Source organism: Salmo trutta, chromosome 9 (assembly GCF_901001165.1).
Source record: "Salmo trutta chromosome 9, fSalTru1.1, whole genome shotgun sequence".
Lineage (NCBI taxonomy): Eukaryota > Metazoa > Chordata > Actinopteri > Salmoniformes > Salmonidae > Salmo > Salmo trutta.
This window is the reverse complement of record NC_042965.1, coordinates 41635531-41659940: the sequence shown is the minus strand read 5'-3', so window position 1 is coordinate 41659940 and position 24410 is coordinate 41635531. Positions and strand designations below refer to the sequence as shown.

At 45.2% G+C, this 24410-nt stretch overlaps 1 protein-coding gene across 1 annotated transcript in view; it reads right to left on the bottom strand.

Annotated features, from left to right (window-relative positions):
- LOC115200580 (iporin) overlaps positions 1–16567 on the bottom strand; it is a 53100-nt gene extending 36533 nt beyond the window's left edge. The window contains exons 1-3 of the mRNA XM_029763750.1: positions 16421–16567; positions 595–2217; positions 50–310 (exon numbers count right to left, since the gene is read on the bottom strand). Coding sequence (XP_029619610.1) covers positions 50–310; positions 595–2013 — 1680 coding nt within the window. The 5' untranslated portion in view covers positions 2014–2217; positions 16421–16567. The remainder of the gene's footprint in view (positions 1–49; positions 311–594; positions 2218–16420) is intronic.
- Between the last annotated feature and the right edge of the window lie 7843 nt (positions 16568–24410).

Below are 24410 nucleotides of genomic sequence, written 5' to 3'. Positions count from 1 at the left end.
ATAACACTATGTCTGATTCTGAACTGAACTAATACCCTACTCCACTCACCTGTGATGACTCTCCTCCCTCCTCCTCTTCCTCCTCCTCCTCCTCCTCCTCCTCTCCCCCTGGTGGCCGCCTGAACAGGTAGTATTCGGTTGGCTGGGTGGCGGTGGGTGTGTCAGGGGCAGGGCTATCCTTGCTGTTCTCGTCAGAGCAGCTGGTAACCGACGCGGAGCTTCCCGCAGGGCTCGGGGGTGACGGAGACGAAAGGTCACAGGTCACCAGCTTGTAGTAGTTCTGGGTGGTTACCACCAGACGCGCCTGGCTCTGCAGAAGAAATTGGGGCAGAAGAAGAAGAGAAAGAAGAAAAAGAAGAAGAGAAAGAAGACTTTATTGTACACAAAGGTTTAGACTAAGTGAATTTTGACACTCAGCTTGGAGAGGATGGAGCACAGAGCAGCCATACTACACCACCCAGAAAGCACTTTTTAGTAGTTAAATGTCTAGCTCAACAGCAGGACATAGCAGCTAGGATTTGACACTGTAAAGCATTTTGTGACAACTTCTGATGTAAAAAAGGGCTTTATAAAATACATTTGATTGATTTATACCTGCAGACAGGACATGAGGTCACTTCCTGAGTCGGAGTGGGGGGGGTGATAGGAGTTGCAGTTGGCGTCCAGGTCTAGAGCCCCCTGGTGTTCAGCTGAGCAGGTGCAGGAGGAGGTGGTGGGGTGAGGGTGAGAGTGGGGTTCGATGAGTAACGGCAGGGTGTTGTTGGAGGGGCAGGAGGGTTGTTGAGAGTGGAGGTGGGGGGGTTCGGTGGGGGAGGTGTGGAGGTCTAGGTAGAATGCCCCCCCACCTCCGGAGCCTCTTCGGCTCCCTGCCTCCTCATCCAGCACTGAGCAGATGCAGACAGAGGAGGTGCAAGATTGGTCGGTGGAGCTGTTGAGGTTGGTGGTCGTGGTGGCCAGAGGTGGTGGCTTGGTAGAGGTTGCCGGGACGCTGTTGTTCATGTTATTATAGATGGCGCTGAAGTTAACCAGCACGCCATCTGAGCTGTTACAGGAAGAGTCGCTGGCGTAGCCCAGCTGGCGTTCCGACAACTCTGAAAATGGTTCCGGAAAGTGTTCAAGATACGTCTGGGAGAGGCCGCAGCAGGAGTCAGCTTGGCTACTGCCCCGTCCCCCACCCCTCACTGGGTGATCCTCCTCCTCATCCTCACCCCACTCCTGCTCTCCACAGTCCATGGAGAGGGTGGAGCCACTGCTGCCGTGGAGACGTGGACTGTCCAATCCCAGCAGGTCCAGGCCCTCCAGGTGGGTGGAGAGATCAGAGGACACGCCCCTAAGGGAGTCCAGCCTCCCTGAGCAGCCCCAAGAGTGCTTACCCAGGGTGCTGTGCAACAGGAAGGGCTTGTGTGTGGTGGACACCAGGTCGTGGAGGTGAAAGGGTGCAATCCCGTCTCCCTTCTCGTCCAGGGCGGAGTTTGTATCGCCATGGAGATGAAAGGAGGAGTCTTCCAAGTAACCATTCAGGTTATCACCATCATCTTCCTCCTCTTCCTCATCCTCATAATCATCATCCTCCTCCGTGTTGAGCAGAAAAGGGTTGTGACGGAGCCGGAGTGGGTTGTTGACCTGTTCCCTTGGCTTCACCCTGGGCATAGTGTGGGCCACCATCACCATCACCTGGTCCTCGCAGTTACTGGACGTCACCGACGAATCATCGCTCCCCGTGCTGCCTCCTCTCCCCCCTCCTCCTCCCTCTCCCTCTCCTCCTCCTCCTCCTCCTGTGGAGGTCTGGATGAGGCTGCTGTACACCAGGGCTTCCCTCTGGAGTACATCCTGCTCAGGAAGGGAGGTGGTGCGGCTCAAGCCCAGGGTTTCTGTGTAGCTGAAAGGGTTTGATCTCTTCAGGGACCCCCCTCCTCCACCACAGCCCTGCCGCCCCCCAGTCACCTGACAGTGTACCAGGGGGATGTGGTGAACGATCAGGGTCTCGCCAGACAGCTTGGGGGGGCTGTCCATGGTCCCTGGGTGTACCTGGGTATAGGGGTTCAAACAGGGGGCAGGGGAAAAGGCTGTGTGGGTGCTGGGGTGGGGGTGTAGGGTATGTGGAGGGGTATCGGACAGGGAGTTGGTTCAGTGGTTAGATGCTAGACCCAAGGCTCCAGGGCCTGGAATGTTGAAGGAGAGGTCAGGGAAATTGACTCTGTGGTCTGAGTGGTACATCTGGAAGAGAGAGAGAGCGAGAGAGAGAGAGAGAGAGAGAGAGAGAAAGAGCGAGAGAGATAGTATTAGAGAAACACACTATCACACAATTTCAAAAATACTTATATCAATGTGATATATGAAGATCTTAAGAAACGTGTGGTTTGGCTCCAAAAGACACTATCCTTAACCTGTCTGGGCTAGCGGGCAGTATTTTCACAGCCGGATGAAAAACGTACCCAATTTAAACAGGTTACTCCTCTGGCCCAGAAACTCGAATATGCATATTATAAGTACATTTGGAACGAAAACACTCTGAAGTTTCTAAAACTGTTTGAATGGTGTCTGTGAGTATAACAGAACTCATATGGCAGGCAAAAACCTGAGAAAAAGTCAACCAGGAAGTGGAGGATCTGAGAATTGTAGTTCTTCTTTCTAGTCCCTTTCAAAACTACAGTATCTGTGGGGTTACGTTGCACTTCTTAAGGCTTCCATTGGCTGTCAAAAGCCTTCAGAAAGTAGTTTGAGCATTCTCCTGTCACTGGGCAGATAATAGGAGCTCAGTTACTGAGTGGACTGCCTGGCAACAAAGGGATTGGATATGCTCGATCCCGCGAGCAAAATGTGGAATCAGTGAGGTCCTCTCCTCTCTCTACCACAGCTACATCAGACTGTCAAACAGGCCTATGAGCTCACCCATCTCATTTGAGCTCACAGATCTTAGACTTCCACAATCTTTTCATACTTTCATCACTAACAACTACTCAAATCCATTGGATATGCGTACATTCAGACAGCTTCCTCATAAGCACCCTGACACAGGGGCAGACTAATCCAGACTCAACACCTACTCAGGAGGAGTAATCCCAACTCAGAAATAATCCTAGAAAGATGAATCATCCTGAAGGAAGAAAGAGTCACAGACAGACAGACAGACAGACAGACAGACAGACAGACAGACAGACAGACAGACAGACAGACAGACAGACAGACAGACAGACAGACAGACAGACAGACAGACAGACAGACAGACAGACAGACAGACAGACAGACAGACAGACAGACAGACAGACAGACAGACTGACTGACTGACTGACTGACTGACTACAGGATAATCATCCTGAAGGAAGAAAGAGTCACAGACAGACAGACAGACAGACAGACAGACAGACAGACAGACAGACAGACAGACAGACAGACAGACAGACAGACAGACAGACAGACAGACAGACAGACAGACAGACAGACAGACAGACAGACAGACAGACAGACAGACAGACAGACTGACTGACTGACTACAGGATAAAATAAAAACCCTCCAACCCAAAAAGGCCTGTGGTGTTGATGGTATCCTCAATGAAATTATAAAATATACAGACAAAAAAATCCAATTGGCTATACTAAAACTCTTTAACATCATCCTTAGCTCTGGCATCTTCCCCAATATTTGGAACCAAGGACTGATCACCCCAATCTACAAAAGTGGAGACAAATTTGACCCCAATAACTGCCGTGGGATATGCGTCAACAGCAACCTTGGGAAAATCCTCTGCATTATCATTAACAGCAGACTCGTACAGTTCCTCAGTGAAAACAATGTACTGAGCAAATGTTATATTGGCATTTTACCAAATTATTGTACGACAGACCACATATTCACCATGAACACCCTAATTGACAAACAAACAAACCAAAACAAAGGCAAAGTCTTCTCATGCTTTGTTGATTTCAAAAAAGCCTTTGACTCAATTTGGCATGAGGGTCGGCTATACAAATTGATGGAAAGTGGTGTTGGCGGAAAACATACGTCATTATAAACTCCATGTACACAAACAACAAGTGTGCGGTTAAAAACACACACAGGGATGCAGCTTAAGCCCCACCCTCTTCAACATATATATCAACGAATTGGCGAGGGCACTAGAATAGTCTGCAGCACCTGGCATCACCCTACTAGAATCTGAAGTCAAATGTCTGCTGTTTGCTGATGATCTGGTGCTTCTGTCACCAACCAAGGAGGGCCTACAGCAGCATCTAGATCTTATGCACAGATTCTGCCAGACCTGGGCCCTGACAGTAAATCTCAGTAAGACCAAAATAATGGTGTTCCAAAAAAGGTCCAGTCGCCAGGACCACAAATACAAATTCCATCTAGACAACATTGCCCTAGAGCACACAAAAAACTATACATACGTTGGCCTAAACATCAGCGCCACAGGTAACTTCCACAAAGCTGTGAACGATCTGAGACAAGGCAAGAAGGGCCTTCTATGCCATCAAAAGGAACATAAAATTCGACATACCAATTAGGATCTGGCAAAAAATACTTGAAAAAGTTATAGAACCCATTGCCCTTTATGCCTGTGAGGCGATCCGCTCACTAACAAAGAATTCACAAAATGTGACAAACACCAAATTGAGACTCTGCATGCAGAATTCAGTAAAAATATCCTCTGTGTACAACGTAAAACACCAAATAATGCATGCAGAGCAGAATTAGGCCAATACCTGCTAATTATCAAAATCCAGAAAAGAGCCGTTAATTAAATTCTACAACCACCTAAAAGGAAGCGATTCCCAAACCTTCCATAACAAAGCCATCACCTACAGAGAGGTTAACCTGGAGAAGAGTCCCCTAAGCAAGCTGGTCCTAGGGCTCTGTCACAAACAAACAGACCCCACAGAGCCCCAGAACAGCAACACAATTAGACCTAACCAAATCATGTGAACACAAAAAGATAATTACTTGACACATTGGAAGGAATTAACAAAAAAACTGCGCAAACTTGAATGCTATTTGGCCCTAAACAGAGAGTACACAGTGGCAGAATACCTGACCACTGTGACTGACCCAAACTTAAGGAAAGCTTTGACTACGTACAAACTCAGTGAGCATAGCCTTGCTATTGAGAAAGGCCGCCGTAGGCAGACCTGGCTCTCAAGAGAAGACAGGCCATGTGCACACTGCCCACAAAATGAGGGAAACTGAGCTGCACTTCCTAACCTCCTGCCCAACGTATGACCATATTAGAGACACATATTTCCCTCACATTACACAGATCCACAAAGAATTCGAAAACAAACCCGATTTTGATAAACTCCCATATCTACTGGGTGAAACACTACAGTATGCCATCACAGCAGCAAGATTTGTGACCTGTTGCAACAAGAAAAGGGCAACCAGTGAAGAACAAACACCATTGTAAATACAACCCATTTTTATGTTTATTTATTTTACCTTTTGTACTTTAACCATTTGCACATCGTTACAACACTGTATATATACACTGCTCAAAAAAATAAAGGGAACACTTAAACAACACAATGTAACTCCAAGTCAATCACACTTCTGTAAAATCAAACTGTCCACTTAGGAAGCAACACTGATTGACAATACATTTCACATGCTGTTGTGCAAATGGAATAGACAACAGGTGGAAATTATAGGCAATTAGCAAGACACCCCCAATAAAGGAGTGGTTCTGCAGGTGGTAACCACAGACCACTTCTCAGTTCCTATGCTTCCTGGCTGATGTTTTGGTCACTTTTGAATGCTGGCGGTGCTTTCACTCTAGTGGTAGCATGAGACGGAGTCTACAACCCACACAAGTGGCTCAGGTAGTGCAGCTCATCCAGGATGGCACATCAATGCGAGCTGTGGCAAGAAGGTTTGCTGTGTCTGTCAGCGTAGTGTCCAGAGCATGGAGGTGCTACCAGGAGACAGGCCAGTACATCAGGAGACGGGGAGGAGGCTGTAGGAGGGCAACAACCCAGCAGCAGGACCGCTACCTCCGCCTTTGTGCAAGGAGGAGCACTGCCAGAGCCCTGCAAAATGACCTCCAGCAGGCCACAAATGTGCATGTGTCTGCTCAAACGGTCAGAAACAGACTCCATGAGGGTGGTATGAGGGCCCGACGTCCACAGATGGGGGTTGTGCTTACAGCCCAACACCGTGCAGGACGTTTGGCATTTGCCAGAGAACACCAAGATTGGCAAATTCGCCACTGGCGCCCTGTGCTCTTCACAGATCAAAGCAGGTTCACACTGAGCACATGTGACAGACGTGACAGAGTCTGGAGACGCCGTGGAGAACGTTCTGCTGCCTGCAACATCCTCCAGCATGACCGGTTTGGCGGTGGGTCAGTCATGGTGTGGGGTGGCATTTCTTTGGGGGGCCGCACAGCTCTCCATGTGCTCGCCAGAGGTAGCCTGACTGCCATTAGGTACCGAGATGAGATCCTCAGACCCCTTGTGAGACCATATGCTGGTGCGGTTGGCCCTGGGTTCCTCCTAATGCAAGACAATGCTAGACCTCATGTGGCTGGAGTGTGTCAGCAGTTCCCGCAAGAGGAAGGCATTGATGCTATGGACTGGCCCGCCCGTTCCCCAGACCTGAATCCAATTGAGCACATCTGGGACATCATGTCTCGCTCCATCAACCAACGCCACATTGCACCACAGACTGTCCAGGAGTTGGCGGATGCTTTAGTCCAGGTCTGGGAGGAGATCCCTCAGGAGACCATCCGCCACCTCCTCAGGAGCATGCCCAGGCGTTGTAGGGAGGTCATACAGGCACGTGGAGGCCACACACACTACTGAGCCTCATTTTGACTTGTTTTAAGGACATTACATCAAAGTTGGATCAGCCTGTAGTGTGGTTTTCCACTTTCATTTTGAGTGTGACTCCAAATCCAGACCTCCATGGGTTGATAAATTGGATTTCCATTGATTATTTTTTTGTGATTTTGTTGTCAGCACATTCAACTATGTAAAGAAAAAAGTATTTAATACGATTATTTCATTCATTCAGATCTAGGATGTGTTATTTTAGTGTTCCCTTTATTTTTTTGAGCAGTGTACATAATACGACATTTGTAATGTCTTTATTCTTTTGGAACTTCTGTGAGTGTAATGTTTACTGTTCATTTTTATAGTTTATTTCACTTTTGTATAATATCTACTTCACTTGCTTTGGCAATGTTAACATATGTTTCCCATGCCAATAAAGCCCCTTGAATTGAATTAAGACAGAGACAGAGAGACAGAGAGACAGTGATATATATAAATAGATGTTGACCTTTTAGAACAGAGACTGACAGTGCAGGTGTTGGTTAGAGACAGTAGACACACACACACACACACACACACACACACACACACACACACACACACACACACACACACACACACACACACACACACACTAGACAGTAGGCTGCTCTATCTGCTGAGCGAGCTCCAGATTAGCATTGCAGGTCAAGTCCATTCAATTTTAGCGGGCAATTCCCAGGCTAACTGAAATGCCTCTCCTGCCAGGTGCAAGAATAACCTTTCAAACAGTGAATGATTAGCCACCTGACAGCTTCACTGTTGCTGAGTGTTCCTTGTATGATTCTGTTCCCAGAGAGGGAAAGTGGTGCTAACAGGATTAGCCTCGCCTATTAGCTTATTTAGCGCTCTGAGGACAAGCCAACAATCACCACACCAGATGCTAACAGCAATAGCCAAGTGTGTTAGCACACTGAGAACAAGTCAACAATCACCACACAAATTCAGACTAAAACTAACAGCATTAGCCTAATGTATAGCATTCACCCACCCACTGTTGACCATTGAAATGGGATTAAGGGATTGTCTGAAGGATCTGGTTGGGTTTAAATGTCCCATACTATTATTTTTAACCCTAAAAATGACAACATATTTATAACCCTAAATGTGCCAACTGGGATAATTTACAAAAATGTTAATTGGTAATGATTGCAAAGAGACAATGTCTGTCAAGACATAACACTTTTTTTTATTAACCTTTTGTAACACAAGTAAATGGTTTTAATATACATTTCTGTATGTTTTTTTTTTAATGTTTTGAACAGTGATTTTTTATCAATTTCATCCATAACAACTTTTCATGAAAACATTTCTTTCATTCAAATGTTGTGTTTCTGTGATACTCCGATGCTAAGAAATTGTCAATTGAGCTAAATCTGACATACTGTACCGGTACGACCTATGATGGCCACTGCTATGGGCGCAAGTGCCATCAGACTTTTAGCTCTAACTTTGCAACGCTATATGGGATATTAACTTAGCTCCAATTGTATCTGAAAGATATGAGCCTACTTGGTATACACTGGAAGCTTCATATATTTTTAGTATTTATTTTGCCGTTATAGTGGCTGCCATGCCCTAATGGTCAAATCTGGGGCTGCTCCATATCTATATATTTTAAGAGTACTGTCACACCCTGATCTGTTTCACTTGTCTTTGTGCCGAAGCCACCCGAGTTCCTGCGGGAATCATCAGCTACAGGTGACTCGTTTACTAACTCCCATTACTCGTACTCCCTTCTTTGTTATCCTGCTGTAGGGTGATCGGTCTAAGTCTCTCCGGGTGCTCATCGACTCTGGGGCAGATGAGAGTTTTATGGACGCTACCCTGGTATCTGAGCTAGGTATCTCCATACAACTCCTCCGTTCCCATGGACGCCAGAGCACTTGACAGCCGCTCTATTGGCAGGGTCACGCACAGCACAGTTCCCAATAAACTGCGAGTATCAGGCAATCACAGTGAGTCCATACAGCTTCTCCTCATCAAATCTCCCCACGTCCCTGTTGTTTTGGGATTCTCATGGCTCCAGAAGCACAACCCCGTTATTGACTGGACTACGGGTTCAATCCTATGTTGGAGCCCGTTCTGCCACTCACATTGCCTTAAGGTGGCTCAGCCTGCCCCGGAACGTCCGCCTCCAGGGTTATGTACAGCCTCGGATTTCTCTGCTGTTCCCGCAGAGTACCATGACCTGGAGGTTTTCAGCTAGGCTCATGCTACCTCTCTTCCCCCACATTATCCTTACGACTGCAAAATTGACCTTCTCCCGGGCACCACACCGCCTCGAGGCCGGCTATATTGTGAGACAAAGGCCATGGAGAAGTACATTGAGGACTCTATGGCTGCCGGGAGCATTCGCTCTTCTGCCTCCCCTGCGTCCATGTATCGACTACCGGGGCCACAATGACATCACGGTTAAGAATCGTTACCCCCTGCCACTCCTCTCTGCTTTCGAAACTCTCTAGGGGGCTACCATCTTTCCCAAGCTGGACCTACGGAATGCCTACCACTTTGTTCGAATACGTGAGGGAGACGAGTGGAAGACGGCTTTCAACACTGCCAGTGGACATTATGAGTAACTGGTCATGCTGCTTGGGCTCACCAACAATCCCGCTGTTTTCCAGGCCCTGGTAAACGATGTTCTCCGGGACATGTTGAATCATTTTGTGTTTGTCTACCTCGACGACATCCTTGTTTTCTCCCGTTCTGCCAAAGAACACGTTCTCCATATCTGACAAGTCCTTCAGCGCCTCCTGGAGAATCAGCTGTTTGTGAAAGCGAAGTGCGATTTTCACCGCTCTACTATCTCCTTTCTAGAATACGTCATCGCTGAAGGGAATGTCCAGACGGATCCTGAAAAGGTGAGGGCGGTGGTGGATTGGCCCCAACCCATGTCCAGGGTGCAGTTACAACGGTTCCTGGGGTTTGGTCATTTCCACCGCCGTTTCATTCGGGGCTACAGCACCCTGGCGGCTCCCCTTTCTGCAGTCACCTATCCCAAGGCACCATTCACATGGTCCCCAGCTGTTGACAGGGCATTTGTGGACCTTAAGCAGCGATTAACTACAGCCCCATCCTCATCCATCCGGACCCGGCCCGTCAGGTTGTGGTTTAGGTTGACGCTTCTGACGTGGGAGTCGGGGACGTCTTGTCCCAGCTGTCTGTCCAGGACTAAAAGCTTCATCCCTTTGCCTTCCTGTTCCATTGTCTCAACTCCGTGGAAATGAACTATGACGTTGGGAACCAGGAACTTCAGACGGATAAAATGGCATTGGAGGAGTGGAGGCACTGGCTGGAAGAGGCGGAACATCCATTTTTGGTGTGGAGTGACCAGCCAAGCGCCTTAACTCTAAGTAGGCCCGTTGGGCTCTGTTATTCACCAGGTTCAACTTCACCATCTCCTACCGCCCAGGGTCCAAAAATGTGAAGCCGTATGCCCTCTCTCACCTGTACAGTTCTGCTGCCACACCCTCTGAATCTGAGACCATCCTCACTACCTCATGTCTTGCGGCTTCGGTTGTCTGGGGTATTGAGGTCCTGGTCCACAAGGCACAACGTTCCCAGCGGACCCTTGGGGGGGCCCGGCTAACCGGATGTTCTTCCCTGATTCGGCCTGGTCTCAGGTCCTGGAATGGGCTCATTCCTCCAGGCTTACCTGTCATCCTGGTGCCCATCAAACCCTGGCCTTCCTCCGACAACGTTTCAGGTGACCCGCTATGGTTCCTGATGTCTCGGCCTTCGTCGCTGCATGCACGGTGTGTGCTCAAAATATTACTCTGTGGCAAGCTCTGTCTGGCCTCCTTCAGCCACTCCCTGTTCCTCATTGCCCCTGTTCCCTTTTTTCCATGGATTTTGTCACTGGGCTCCCTCCGTCAGATGGCAACATCACCATTCTTACTGTGGTGTACAGGTTCTCTAAAGCCACTCATTTCATCCCTCTCTCCAAGTTACCGTCAGCCAAGGAGACGGCCCAGCTCATGGTGCCGCATGTCTTCCGAATCCATGGACTCCCGGTCAACATTGTCTCTGATCGTGGTCCTCAGTTCTCGTCCCGATTCTGGAAGGCGTTCTGCACCCTTATTGGGTCGTCGTCAGTATGTCCTCTGGGTTTCATCCCCAGTCCAACGGCCAGCCGGAGCGAGCCAATCAAGACATGGAAATGACACTTCAGTGTCTTGTCACTCTACCAACCCCACCACTTGGAGCCAGCAACTGGTCTGGGTGGAGTATGCTAGGAACACTCTTCCCTGCTCGGCCACTGGGCTCTCCCCTTTCGACTTCTCCATGGGATATCAGCCCCAGCTCTTCCCGGAGCAAGAAGTTGAAGTCAACAAAGACTCAGCCCAGATGTTCGTCACCCTCAGCCCAGATGTTCGTCAGCTCGGTCGGCTCTTCTCAAGACCACCTCCAGGTACCGTTGACAAGCATCGGCAAACTTTCCCCCCGTTTCATTGGTCCTTTCCCCATCTCTAGAGCCCTTAGTCCCACTGCTGTCCGTCTGTTGTTACCCCGTACCCTCCGTATACATCCTACTTTTCATGTGTCCAGGAATAAGCCCTTGTCTCACAGCTCTTTGTCTTGTGTTTCCAGGCCCACCCCTCCTCCCCTTGTCATCGATGGCTATCCGGCGTACACAGTGAGACGTCTCCTGAGTGTTCGACCATGGGACAGGGGTTTCCGGCTATGAAACACACACAGGCGCACACACAAACACACACATGCAAAAATGCACGCAGACAGGACACAGGAACTCACACACACATTCACACACACATACACACACCAAACACCAAATAACCAATAAACACAATATGAAAACGTTGCGTCTGAATGAGGGCTGAAGTGTCAATACCCATCTCTGTCCAGGGTTGATGGTGAGCTTTTGGAGGTCCAACACATACAGGATGCTCCATTACAGACAACAGACAACAGAACAAACCCAAACTATTTATTTACAAATAAACTGGGCTACGGCTCTGTGTTGTTGGGTCACTGGCAGGAATACACACAATCTTTTAGCTAGTCTATCACACGCCTCAATGACCTGGCCTTCTGTCTGTTTCTCTGAAAGCACTCTCCTCGAATATCCCCTGTCTGCTTCTATCTATCCACCCAGCGAGAGAAAGAAAGAGAGACAAAGAGAGAGAGATGGGGAGAGCGAGAGAGAGAGAGAGAGAGAGAGAGAGAGAGAAATAAGAGGCCACACAGGTTCTCTTGCCATGCCAATAAAGGAATTTGAACACACACACACACACACACACACTTTAAGGGAAAGCTGCAAACAAAGGACATCATCCTCCTCCCTCCCCTCCCTCTGACCCGCTCCCTCCCTTTCTCACTCTTACATCATTAGTGTGAACAAAGGACATCATCCTCCTCCTCCCTCCCCTCCCTCCCTCTTCCCGCTCCCTCTCTTCCTCGGGTCTTACATCATAAGGACAGGGCTGGGACTCAGAGCAGACCTTCCCAGAGACGGTGCACCCCGAGCAGCTAGAGACAGCCAGCCATGGATATTATTACCAACACCACGGTGCCTTCAGAAAGTATTCACACCCCTTGAATTTTTACACATGTTGTTATATTACAGCCTGAATTTACAATGGATTGTATTGAGATTGTGTGTCACTAGCCTACACACAATACCCCATAATGTCAAAGTGGAATTGTGTTTTTAGAAATGTTTGCAAATTAATTCAAAATGACAAGCTGAAATGTCTTGAGTCAATAAGTATTCCTTTAGGTTTGCCTTTGTTATGGCAAGCCTAAATAAGTTCAGGAGTAAAAATGTGCTTAATATGTCACATAATAAGTTACATGGACTCACTCTGTGTGCAATAATAGTGTTCTACATGATTTTTGAATGACTACCTCCAACTCTGTACCCCACACATACAATTATCTATAAGGTCCCTCAGTCTAGCAATGAATTTCAAACACAGATTCAACCACAAAGACCAGGGAGGTTTTTCAATGCCTCGCAAAGAATGGCACCGATAGGTTAAAAACAAAGCAGATGCTGGATATATCCCTTTGAACATGGTAAAGTTATTTATTACAGTTTGGATGGTGTATCAATACACCCAGTCCCTGCAAAGACACAGGTGTCCTTCCTAACTCAGTTACCGTAGAGGAAGGAAACAGCTCAGAGATTTCACCATGAGGCCAAAGGTGACTTTAAAACAGTTACAGAGTTTAATGGCTGTGATAGGAGAAAACTGAGGATGGATCAACAACATTGTAGTTACTCCACAATACTAACTTAAATGACAGAATGACAGTGAAAAGAAAACAAATATTACAGAACAAAAGCATGGTGGTGGCTGCATCATGTTATGGGTATGCTTGTCATCGGCAAGGACTGGGGAGTTTTTTTAGGATAAAAAGAAATGGAATAGAGCTAAGACCAGCAAAATCCTAGAGGTAAACCTGGTTCAGTCTGCTTTCCAACAGACACTGGGAGACAAATTCACCTTTCAGCAGGACAATAGCCTAAAACACAAGGCCAAATATACACTGTTGCTTACCAAGATGACATTGAATATTCCTGAGTGGCCTAGTTACAGTATTGACTTAAATGATCACCAACCAACTTGACAGAGCTTGAAGAATTTTAAAAAGAAGAATGAACAAATTGTGAACAAATTGTGTACAATCCAGGTGTGAACAGCTCTTAGAGACAGAAAGACTGTCAGCTCTAATCGCTGCCAAATGTGATTCTAACATGTATTGACTCAGGGGTGTGAATACTTATGTAAATGAGATATTTCTGTATTTCATTTTCAATACATTTGCAAAAAAAAATTCTAAACATGTTTTCACTTTGACATTATGGGGTATTATTGTGTGTAGATGGGTGAGAAAAAACATCGCTTTAATCCATTTTGAATACAACACAACAAAATGTGGAATAAGTCAAGGGGTATGAATACTTTCTGAAAGCACTGTCCCTCCCTACGTCTCTGATAGAGCCCCCAGATACCAACCCAGTCCCTTCCTTGTCCATGTCTCTTTCTCTCCTCCCTCCCTCCCTCCCTTTCTCCCACCCCTCTCTCCCTCCCTCCCTCCCTCCCTCCCTTTCTCCCACCCCCTCTCTCCCTCCCTCCTCTATCTCTACCACTATTCTCCATCCTCTCTCCCTCCCACCTCTCTCCCTCAAACCTCTCTCCCTAATCCTCTCTCCCTCCTCTCTCTCCCTCCTCTCTCCCTCAATCTTCTCTCTTTCCCTCCTCTCTCTCTCCCTCCCTCCCTTTCTCTCACCTCTCTCCCTTCCTCCTCTCTCCCACCTCTCTACACCTCCCACCTCTCTCTCACCTCTCCCACCTCTCTCCCTCAACACTCTCCCTCCCTCTCAAGAGTTCTTTCCCTTACATGACTATAAGAAGATTACTCTCTTTACGTAACATAGTAGCTTGATGTACAAGTTGCCTCTAGTGAAATGTCTACTAAGTATACTGTAGGTAAACACAGGTAAGTAGAGCATGCAGCTCCCTCTCTAGTTCTCTCTAATGCAGGGTGGATGATGTATCTCTGTTATATTGTGATGTGTTGACATTCTGCTGACTTAGAAAGGGAAAGGAGATAGCTGCACATTCCGTAGATCAGATGAAGTAAATGTAATTATAATAATTAGCCAATGACAGCAAGCTGACTTCATCAGGGTTCCTCAATATTCTGCAGCCTCACATCTATCAGGCTTTGGGACTGCTGATACAGTGTTTCTCAACATTCTGTAGCCTCACATCTATCAGGCTTTGGGACTGCTGATACAGTGTTTCTCCCCTCTCCTCCCCTCTTTTCTCATCTCCCCTGTCTCATAAGAAATACACTGGATGTAATACAATGTATTATACAGCCTGATAGACATATGCACACACACACCCACCCACCCACACACCCACACACCTAACCCACCCACCCGCCCGCCCGCCCACCAACCTACCCAAACCCCACCAACACACACACACACACACCTACCCACCCCACCAATCCACCAGGTGTTTTAAAGCCTTATCCTTTACCCTCACCTCCTACAGACACCCAGTCTGTTTCTGTCTCAAAATCCTGTAGAGCTTTGATGTAATCATTCCCTGCTATAGAGCCAGGACAAGTGATAACTTGATCGACCAGGGACGAGACAGACACAGTTAAGCCGCAGCTGGGCTGCTTAAGGCCGGGGGCGACACGCCCGGACATGTGCCCGCCTGTCCGGGTTATGGAAGTCATTCCCCGGTAGACCTACATACATTTAAAGCTAAGAAGCAGCAGCGTGGTAGCATAGGCCTGCTGTTGAAATGATGTAATCGCCCTGTCTGTGTTGAGCAGATATCACATCAGACATGAAAGTTCCTGACAGACAGAACTATGATGGGAAAATGCGGGATACATAACGGGACGATACGCAGCAGCACAGAAACGCTTGGTTGCATCTCGCTCTGTCTCTCGATAGAGGTTTAATAGGTCACATGGCAATGAAAACACCCAGAAGCCAAAGGGAAATATGGGGCAAGAAAAAGCGCTGCTTTTGTTATCGCAATATAGAATATTTCTGATAGCAGACCAAGTGATCCATCATATTAATATATTGGTGATATGAGTCATACGAGCCGGAATATTTTTTTGATAAATCCATCGCTTACGTTATAGAGCACCTATGCTATCACATAGACCTACGCTATACTCTCACTAATCGATAACATAGTAAATACAGTGTATCCATAATTGAACAATGTGGATATCTTGTTATGTTAACATCTGTTAATATTTCCGCGTTAGCGTTGACGTGCACTGTCTATTCCCCAAAACAACAATATAAATATCCCCAATATCACCCCTCCCATCTGTGGTGATCACTGGGAATGCGCGCACCCAAAATCGATACAATGATGGTTTTGGAGACAATGTAACTGGGTATGCTATAGGAAAGGCCCGTTACATGGCAATGTATGATTCCTTTCCAGTCCCAGAAAGGCTACATAGAAAATATTCAATACTCTAGTCTAAAACATCCACAAAAGTACCGAACGTGTCAAGAACATTTTTTGTCCGTTGTTTCTGTTTAGTTTAGAATGTAGATGACAGGACTATGTTATTATGTATCCCAGCTTCCACCATCATCATCCACCGCCCGGTACCGTGTGTCAAACAGCTTCATCGCCTTTGTAAGGATTCAGTGCGAGATGATGGCACATGGGCAATGTATGTTTATCTTGTTATTTAACCACATAGCCAAGAATTTATCACTCGGTTTCTCACCAATATTGCGATATAATCCACATATGTGCCATGCATTGTCATTAAGATGGCGTTAATTAGGCCTAATGGAGGTTGCGCTGTGTTGTCGCGAGCACTACAGTCTAATGTCTTTGGATAAAGAGTCGAGATCAGAAAATCAACAATGGGATTAAAAAGTTTACATTCCAAACGATCTAGCCATGTCAATAACCGCATTTGTTTTGACAGAAGACCCGCTTTTACTGCGCCTTTACCGTTTTGATGCTACGGCATCATTTTCCAGCTTCCCATTCAATGCTGTCCAAGCAATTCTGCATTGCTTCTCCCTCTCTCCCCATTATATCCCAACCTTCTATTAGAAAGCCACGAAGGCGACTATACTTACGTTTAAGCAGGTTGTCAACGATGATATTATTATCGTGTCAATAGTATCCACATGTCAAATGTTGTCAATAACCACAGGTATAATATGCCTAATCCTAGACGAATGGAACATGTTTTTTTCTGCCCGCGAGCAGCAGCGTTGCAGCTCTCCACAGCGCAGCAGCGGCGTAGAACGGGACTCTTACGTCAACCCCGATTCAGCTCTACTCTCCCGCATAGGGATTCGGTTAGGCCCAATACGGAGAGGATCAAGTAAAATACCTGTATCTCTAGCTTCCTGGAGGCTGGTTTCCAATTTCTGGGCAACCTGCAGGCTGGGGGGGTGGGGGGGGGGGGTGAAATAAACAATAAAAATGAGCAGTAAACATTACACTCACAGAAGTTCCAAAAGAATAAAGACATTACCAATGTCATATTATGTCTATATACAGTGCTGTAACGATGTACAAATGGTTAAAGTACAAAAGGGAAAATAAATAAACATAAATATGGGTTGTATTTACAATGGTGATTGTTCTTCACTGGTTGCCCTTTTCTTGTGACAACAGGTCACACATCTTGCTGCTGTGATGGCACACTGTGGTATTTCACCCAGTAGATATGGGAGTTTATCTAAATTGGGTTTGTTTTCGAATTCTTTGTGGATCTGTGTAATCTTAGGGAAATATGTGTCTCTAATATGGTCATACATTTGTCTGGAGGTTAGGAAGTGCAGCTCAGTTTCCACCTCATTTTGTGGGCAGTGTGAACATAGCCTGTCTTCTCTTGAGAACCAGGTCTGCCTAAGGCTGCCTTTCTCAATAGCAAGGCTATGCTCACTGAGTCTGTACATAGCAAAGCTTTCCTTAAGTAGGGGTCAGTCACAGTGGTCAGGTGTTCTGCCACTGTGTACTCTCTGTTTAGGGACAAATAGCATTCTAGTTTGCTCAGTTCTTTTGTTAATTCTATCCAATGTGTCAAGTAATTATCTTTTTGTTTTCTCATGATTTGGTTGGGTCTAATTGTGTTGCTGTCCTGCAGCTCTGTGGGGTGTGTTTGTGAACAGAGCCCCAGGACCAGCATGCTTAGGGGACTCTTCTCTCTCTCTCCCTCTTTCAATTCAAGGGGCTTTATTGGCATGGGAAACATATGTTAACATTGCCAAAGCAAATGAAGTAGATAATATACAAAAGTGAAATAAACAAAAATGAACGGTAAACATTACACTCACATTACACTCTCTCCCTCTCTAACTAGCTGTCACGTTCGTCGTAGGAAGGAGACCAAAGCGCAGCGTGGGTATCCTTCCACATCTTTTATTTTAATGTGAAACTTTGCAAAACAAACACTAAACCACAAACCGTGACGAAAGAGGTGCAACATGCACTAACTCAAAATAATCTCCCACAAAAACAGGTGGGAAAAACAACTACTTAAATATGATCACCAATTAGAGACAACGATGACCAGCTGCCTCTAATTGGGGATCATACAAAAATCCCAACATAGAAAAAAGAAACTAGAACCAAAACAACATAGAACTAAATAAACTAGATCAACCCCCCCAGTCACGCCCTGACCTACTCTACCATAGAAAATAAGAGCTCTCTAGTGGTCAGGACGTGAAACTAGCACAGACACTCGGACCCTAAAACTTCAATAACTTGCAAATGATTTGAGTTACATACCTCAGGTTAGGCATTTTATGAAGGAAAAAAAAGGTGTACAAAATTGTACAGGTATTATTTTTCTGATTCTGACCCGAGTTCCATAATCACATTGTGATGGCATTGTGATGGCATCCTGACACACCATCAAGTCAACCTAGTTAGGGACTGTCAACAAAGGGCATGATGACAATATTCAAATTTCTATAGCTCTTACACCAGGTGACATAGCAACCTAATTTCAGTTGTCTGTTATTCCTTACATAGAGAGGCAAGTTGCACATGCTTTGGTTTTCGCAAAATGATCCCAACTTTTCTTTAAATATATATATATTTATACAAAATCGCTTAAAATTCAATAGCTCCTTGACCATGTGACCTAGACACCTCAAACCAACGTTGGAGTGTTCACAGGGTAGGGACACACATCGCACACTCTTTGGTTTTCTGCATTTAAAAAAATATATATTTTACCTTAATTTATTAATTCTAATCTTTAGTTATAATTTCAATAGCTACTTGATCACATGACCTAGGCACCTCAAACAAATGTTTAATTGTTCACAGGGTAGGGAAAAACATTGCTGCTATTCCTTACATAGAGAGGCAAGTTGCACATCCTTTGGTTTTCTCAAAATGATCCCAACTTTTCTTTAAATATATATATATATTTATACAAAATCGCTTAAAATTCAATAGTTCCTTGACCGTGTGACCTAGACACCTCACACCAATGTTGGAGTGTTCACAGCATAAGGATATAAATTGCACACCCTTTGGTTTTCAGAAAAACTATTTTGTTTTATTTTACCTTAATTATTTGTAAAATGTTTGATTCTGAATTTCAATAGCTGTCACGTCCTGACCAGCAGATGGAGCTGTTGTAGTAGTTTGGGGGTCAGGACGTGGCAGTCTTGTGGGTGTGTTTGAATGTTCTGTGTGTCTTGTGACTCCTGATCAGGAACAGCTGGGGATCGTTGTTCCTGATTGGGAGTCATATATGTAGGAGTATGTTTGTCACTGGGGTTTGTGGGTGGTTGTTTTTGCACTGCGTTTATAGCATGTAAAACTGTTACTGTTGTCACCTTTATTGTTTTTTCAAGTGGATGCTTTACTCTTTTTTGGTAATAAAAAACCATGAGTATTCACATACCTGCTGCGCCTTGGTCCATTTATGAAGACAACCGTTACAATAGCTCCTTGGTCACATAACCCTCTGCTTTTCCCATAAAGCGCTTACGTGATTTTATATAAATATTGGAAAAAGGAGACAGGTTAAAGAAGGATTATTAAGCCTTGAGAAAATTAAGACATGGATTGTGTATGTGTGCCATTCAGAGGGTGAATGGGCAAGACAAAATACGTAAATGCCTTTGAACAGGGTATGGTAGTGGGTGCCAGAACTGCAACGCTGCTGGGTTTTTCACACTCAACAGCAACTCAATATTAGGAAGGTAAAGGAGGATACCTTGTCAGTTGTACAACTGAATGCATTCAACTGAAATGTGTCTTCCGCATTTAACCCAAACCCTCTGAATCAGAGAGGTGCAGGGGGGCTGCCTTAATCAACATCCACGGGACCTGGGGAACAGGTGCCTTACACAGGGGCAGAATGACAGATTTGACCCCTTTTAGCTCAGGGTTTTGATCCAGCAACCTTTTAGTTACAGGACCAACACTTCTACCAGCCAGGCTACCTGCCACCCCTGGTATCCTTAAGCTTTTGTATACTCAGCGTGTATACTCATATGTGTGTGTGTGTGCACAAATTTGTTTACATCCCTCTTAGTGAGCATTTCTCCTTTGCCAAGATAATCCATCCACCTGTGTGTGTCTCTGTGTGTGTATGTGTGTTTGTATAAGTAGAAACAAAGAGATAGAGGAGGATCAGAGGGAGCATTCCTAAGATCACACTGTACACCAGGTAGGACAGACTGACCCTAGCCGCCCGACACATACTGTAGGCTATTGCAGCATAGATACTGGAGACTGAGACAGGGGGGATGGACCAACACTCTGGCCCTGTCCAAAATTACTCCTGGACAGGACCAATCAGGCAGGATAAACACCACCAACTTGCCAAAGCACAGCCCCCACACCAGTCAAGAGAAATCAACAACCACTAACTTACTACCATGAGACAAGTTTGAGTATAGACCAGGAAGATCTCCCCCACAATGCACTAGCCCTAGGGAGGCACGAAACCGAACAGGAAGATTACGTCAGTGACTCAACCTGCCCAAGGGAGTCGAGTATAGTGAACTAAACCTGGCATGAAGTGATGCGCCCTCTTAGGGATAGCATGAGAGCGAGCGAGCAGGCCAGTGACTTGGCCTCCGTAATAGTGTCAGAAGCCCAGGAGAGAGTGGAGAGCCGGCCAGGCAGAGACAGCAAAGGTGGTTCATCTTGTCAGTGCCTTGCCGTTCACTTTCACACCCCTGAGCCACACTACACTCAATCATAGGACCTACTGAAGAGATTCAGTAAAGACTTAAAGGTTGAGACCAAGTCTGCTTCTCTCAAATGGATCGGCAGACTATTCTTTCAAAATGTATCTCTATAGGAGAAATCCCTGCCTCCAGCTGTTTCCTTTGAAATTATTGAGACAATAAGGAGGCTTGCGTCTTGTGACCATAGCGCACGTGTAGGTAAATTATGTATGGCAGGACCAAATCAGGGAGTAGGAACAAGTCCATATGATACTTTATAGGTTAATAGTAAAACCTTGAGATAAGCCCTAGCTTTAACAGGAAGTCAGCGTAGAGAGGCTAGCACTGGAGTAATATAATATGAGATGGTTTTTGAGTCTGGCTCTGATTATTCAAATGTAGTGATGGATGTTCCAGGAGTTTCAGATGAGTGCAGCTGAGCTGAAGGCACTGAAGACAAGGTCCCCAGTGGCCAGGAGTCTGGTGTTGGGGGTATTAAGGAAGCCAGAGCCAGACGAGTAGAGTGAGTAACAGGGGATTTAGGTGTGCAGCATATCAGAAAGGTAAGAAAGCACCAGAACATGAAGAGATGTGTAGGTGAGCAGTGGAGTCGGTGGAGAGTGGATGTGATGTTTACCCAGGTTTTGGTGCGTATGTAGGGAAGTTTCGGGTTCCATCGGTGGGAAATAAAGTATCCAAGGATAGAGCGAACAACAACAGTCTTTTAAAGGTAGACAGCGTTCAGACAATGTGCACAAAGGTGCGAAATGGTTTATACAGCCTGCCTGCAAAGTTCTCCAACGGTCTACAGCCTTACTTTAAACCATAACATCAGATAAGGACCCAGAGGAGGGAGAACACTACATTTTCCCTCCCCCTGCCAGCCCATCTGTCACGGGCTGGCTCGAGGAACAACAGGAGAGGTAGAGTCAGGCGCAGGAGACAGAGAGAGTTCGTGACCACACTTCTTTATTGGAAGCACTGTACGTGGTCGACAAGGTATAGGGGCGCAGCCCTGAACGATTCTGCGGTGGTGTACACAAATAAAACAAACCACTGGCAGAAGGGAAAAATTCAGTACACGTTCTTTACGAACACAAAACCCGGACAAGCAACACAATCACGTACAACCACATACATCCTACGCTAACCTAAATAACCCCCCCTTACTAATGACTAACCCAAAACAGGTGCGTGCCTACCTAGACCTAACCAAACGAAAGTGAAACAAAAAGGGATCGATGGCAGCTAGTAGGCCGGCGACGACGACCGCCGAGCTCCGCCCGGCCGAGGAGGGGCGCCACCATCCGTCACTGTCGTGACACCATCAGAATGCCTGCAAACAGTTTGAGCCATAACGGCAACCTCAAAATGGTGTACCCTTCAGGGTGAGCACTGAAGCAACAGAATTGGTTGACAGAGAGGCTATAGAGATGAGCATTACAGTAGTCCAGGTAAGAGGTGACAATCTGACAAACTGTTCAACCAATACTATTCAGAATGCCCAAAACCTGGCGGTCCAACTTTGCAGAGCTAAAAGTCTTATTGTTGAAACTGAGGCAGTCAGAGATGTGGGGCTCTAATGTTGTACTTTCTGGGAAAACCAAAAGGTGTGTGATGTGTGTCCTTACCCTCTGAACACTTCAAAGTTGGTTTGAGGTGTCTAGGTCATGTGATCAAGGACCTATTGAAATTCTAAGTAAAACATGTAAGTAATAAATTAAAGTAAAAGAAAATGTAACAACTTTTCAGAAAACCAAAGCGTGTATAGCTGTTGACCCTACCCTGTGAATGTTCCAAAGTTAGTTTGAGGTGTCTAGGTCACATGTTCAAGGAGCTATTGAATTTTTAATTATAAAAAAAAATATATATATATATATAATTAGGAATAATTTCATGACAAATCTAAAAGGGTGTGGAACATGCCTCTCTACATAAGGAATATTGGACAGATGAAACTAGGTTGTTAAGTCACGTGGTTGTAGAGTTATTGAAATTGTGTAAGCGCTTTATGGGAAAACCAAATGTTGGTTTAAGGTGACTAGGTCATGTGATCAAGAACCTACTGAAATTCTAAGTAAAATAATAATAAAAACAACAGGAAACCAAAGACTGTGTAGCTGTTGTCCCTACTGTGAACATTCCACAGTTGGTGTGAGTTGTCTAGGTCACATGGTCAAGGAGCTAGTGCATTTTAAATTATTTTTTAATGTAGGAATCATTTTAAATGTAGGAATCATTTTATGAGAAAAAAAGTGTGTGCAACATGCCTTTCTATATAAGGCATAATGGACAGTGAAATTAGGTTGCTATATCACATGGTGTAAGAGCTATTGGAATTTGAATATTGTGATTATGCAATTAGTTGACGGTCCCTAACTAGTTGCATTGACGGTTCTCCAGGCAGCCTACACCATTGCCATGTGATTATGAAACTATGGTCAGAATTGGTAAAATAAGACCTCTGCAATGTTGTACACCTTTTGTCCTTCACAAAGAACCTGAGGTATCTAGCTCAAATAGTTTGCGAATTATTGAATTATTATGACTGATTTCCATAATAACATAATGCGATTGAATCATCCTAATTCGATTATCCATTAAAACTGTGAGTTCACCTTTATCCTTGTTAGAGAGCAAAATGCCACTTATTTTAATAATAATGTATTTATCGTTAAATGATATTCGATTATTATGAATGCTCGATCCGGACACCAGAAACAAAAAGTCATAAGATAGTACATCTTAATTATGAAATATTAAGTAATTATTATGTTATAGTAATTCCTAAGTAATTATTAGGAGATACTAAGTCATTATTGTGAGACACTAAGTCCTTATTATGATATACTAAGTCATTATTGTGAGATAGTAAGTCATTATTATGAGATAGTAAGTCATGAAGTTGCACAAACAATTGTTTTGCTAACATATGATGTGGGTCGCTGAAAAGGTTGAAGACCCCTGATTTAACCTCTTGAGATGGGAAAACATGTTCTTTATTGAGTTGAACATGAGCTCTTTATTACAGAATGTTAAAATTAGGTGAAGTAAAGTTACTCTACCTAAACAGCACTCAATTGGTGGAACTACCCAAGTTCTGTAGGTCGGAGAGCTAACTATGTATCTATTGTTTCTCTCTCATATTCTGCCACCACTTCATTAAGAGAAGCTATTTCAATCTGATATTTCTCCTATGGTAGATTGTATAGATATATAGACAACATTTCCATTTTAGAGCACTTCGACAGACTTTTTACCTAGTTTGCTCTGGGATTCGAACCAGCGACCTTTCCATTTGCTGGTCCAACGCTCTTAACTTATAAATATTGGGCCAGCAAGATATGACCCCTCTCTATTATAACATAACAGTCACACATTGTAGCAAACTGACGGAATGTTAGGAGATTCACTGGAATCTAACATATAATACCATGATGTATGTTTAAATTCTAATAAATAACCAATAAAATCAACACCGTAAAAAAAATGTCGCTTTTTTAATTCATGCTTTTATTAAAGCTGAACAGTACTTTGCTCCCAGGTACCATCTCCTGCCGTTGTGCCCTAGATCAAGGCACTTAACCCATAAATGGTTCTTCATCCAAGGGGTGCTGATCCATGGCTTTCCCTGTGCCTCTCAAATTGTTTCATCATGTTGAGTTGGGAGATATCTTGTAGGTCTAGGACAGGAGGGTGGTGGAACTGACCAGCGATGTGTTCAACTTGGATAAAAATGAGAATCTCTGGTCTGTGGAGCCACTGATTGGGGGGAGGACTTGCTCAACTTCTTGCTTAACTTCTGTTTAAACCATGTTCATTTGGGGATATCTTCTAGGACAGCAGAAGTGGTGATCAGAGTTGAATTCAACAAGGATATTCAACTTGGATAAAGATGAGAATGTCAGGTCTCGGG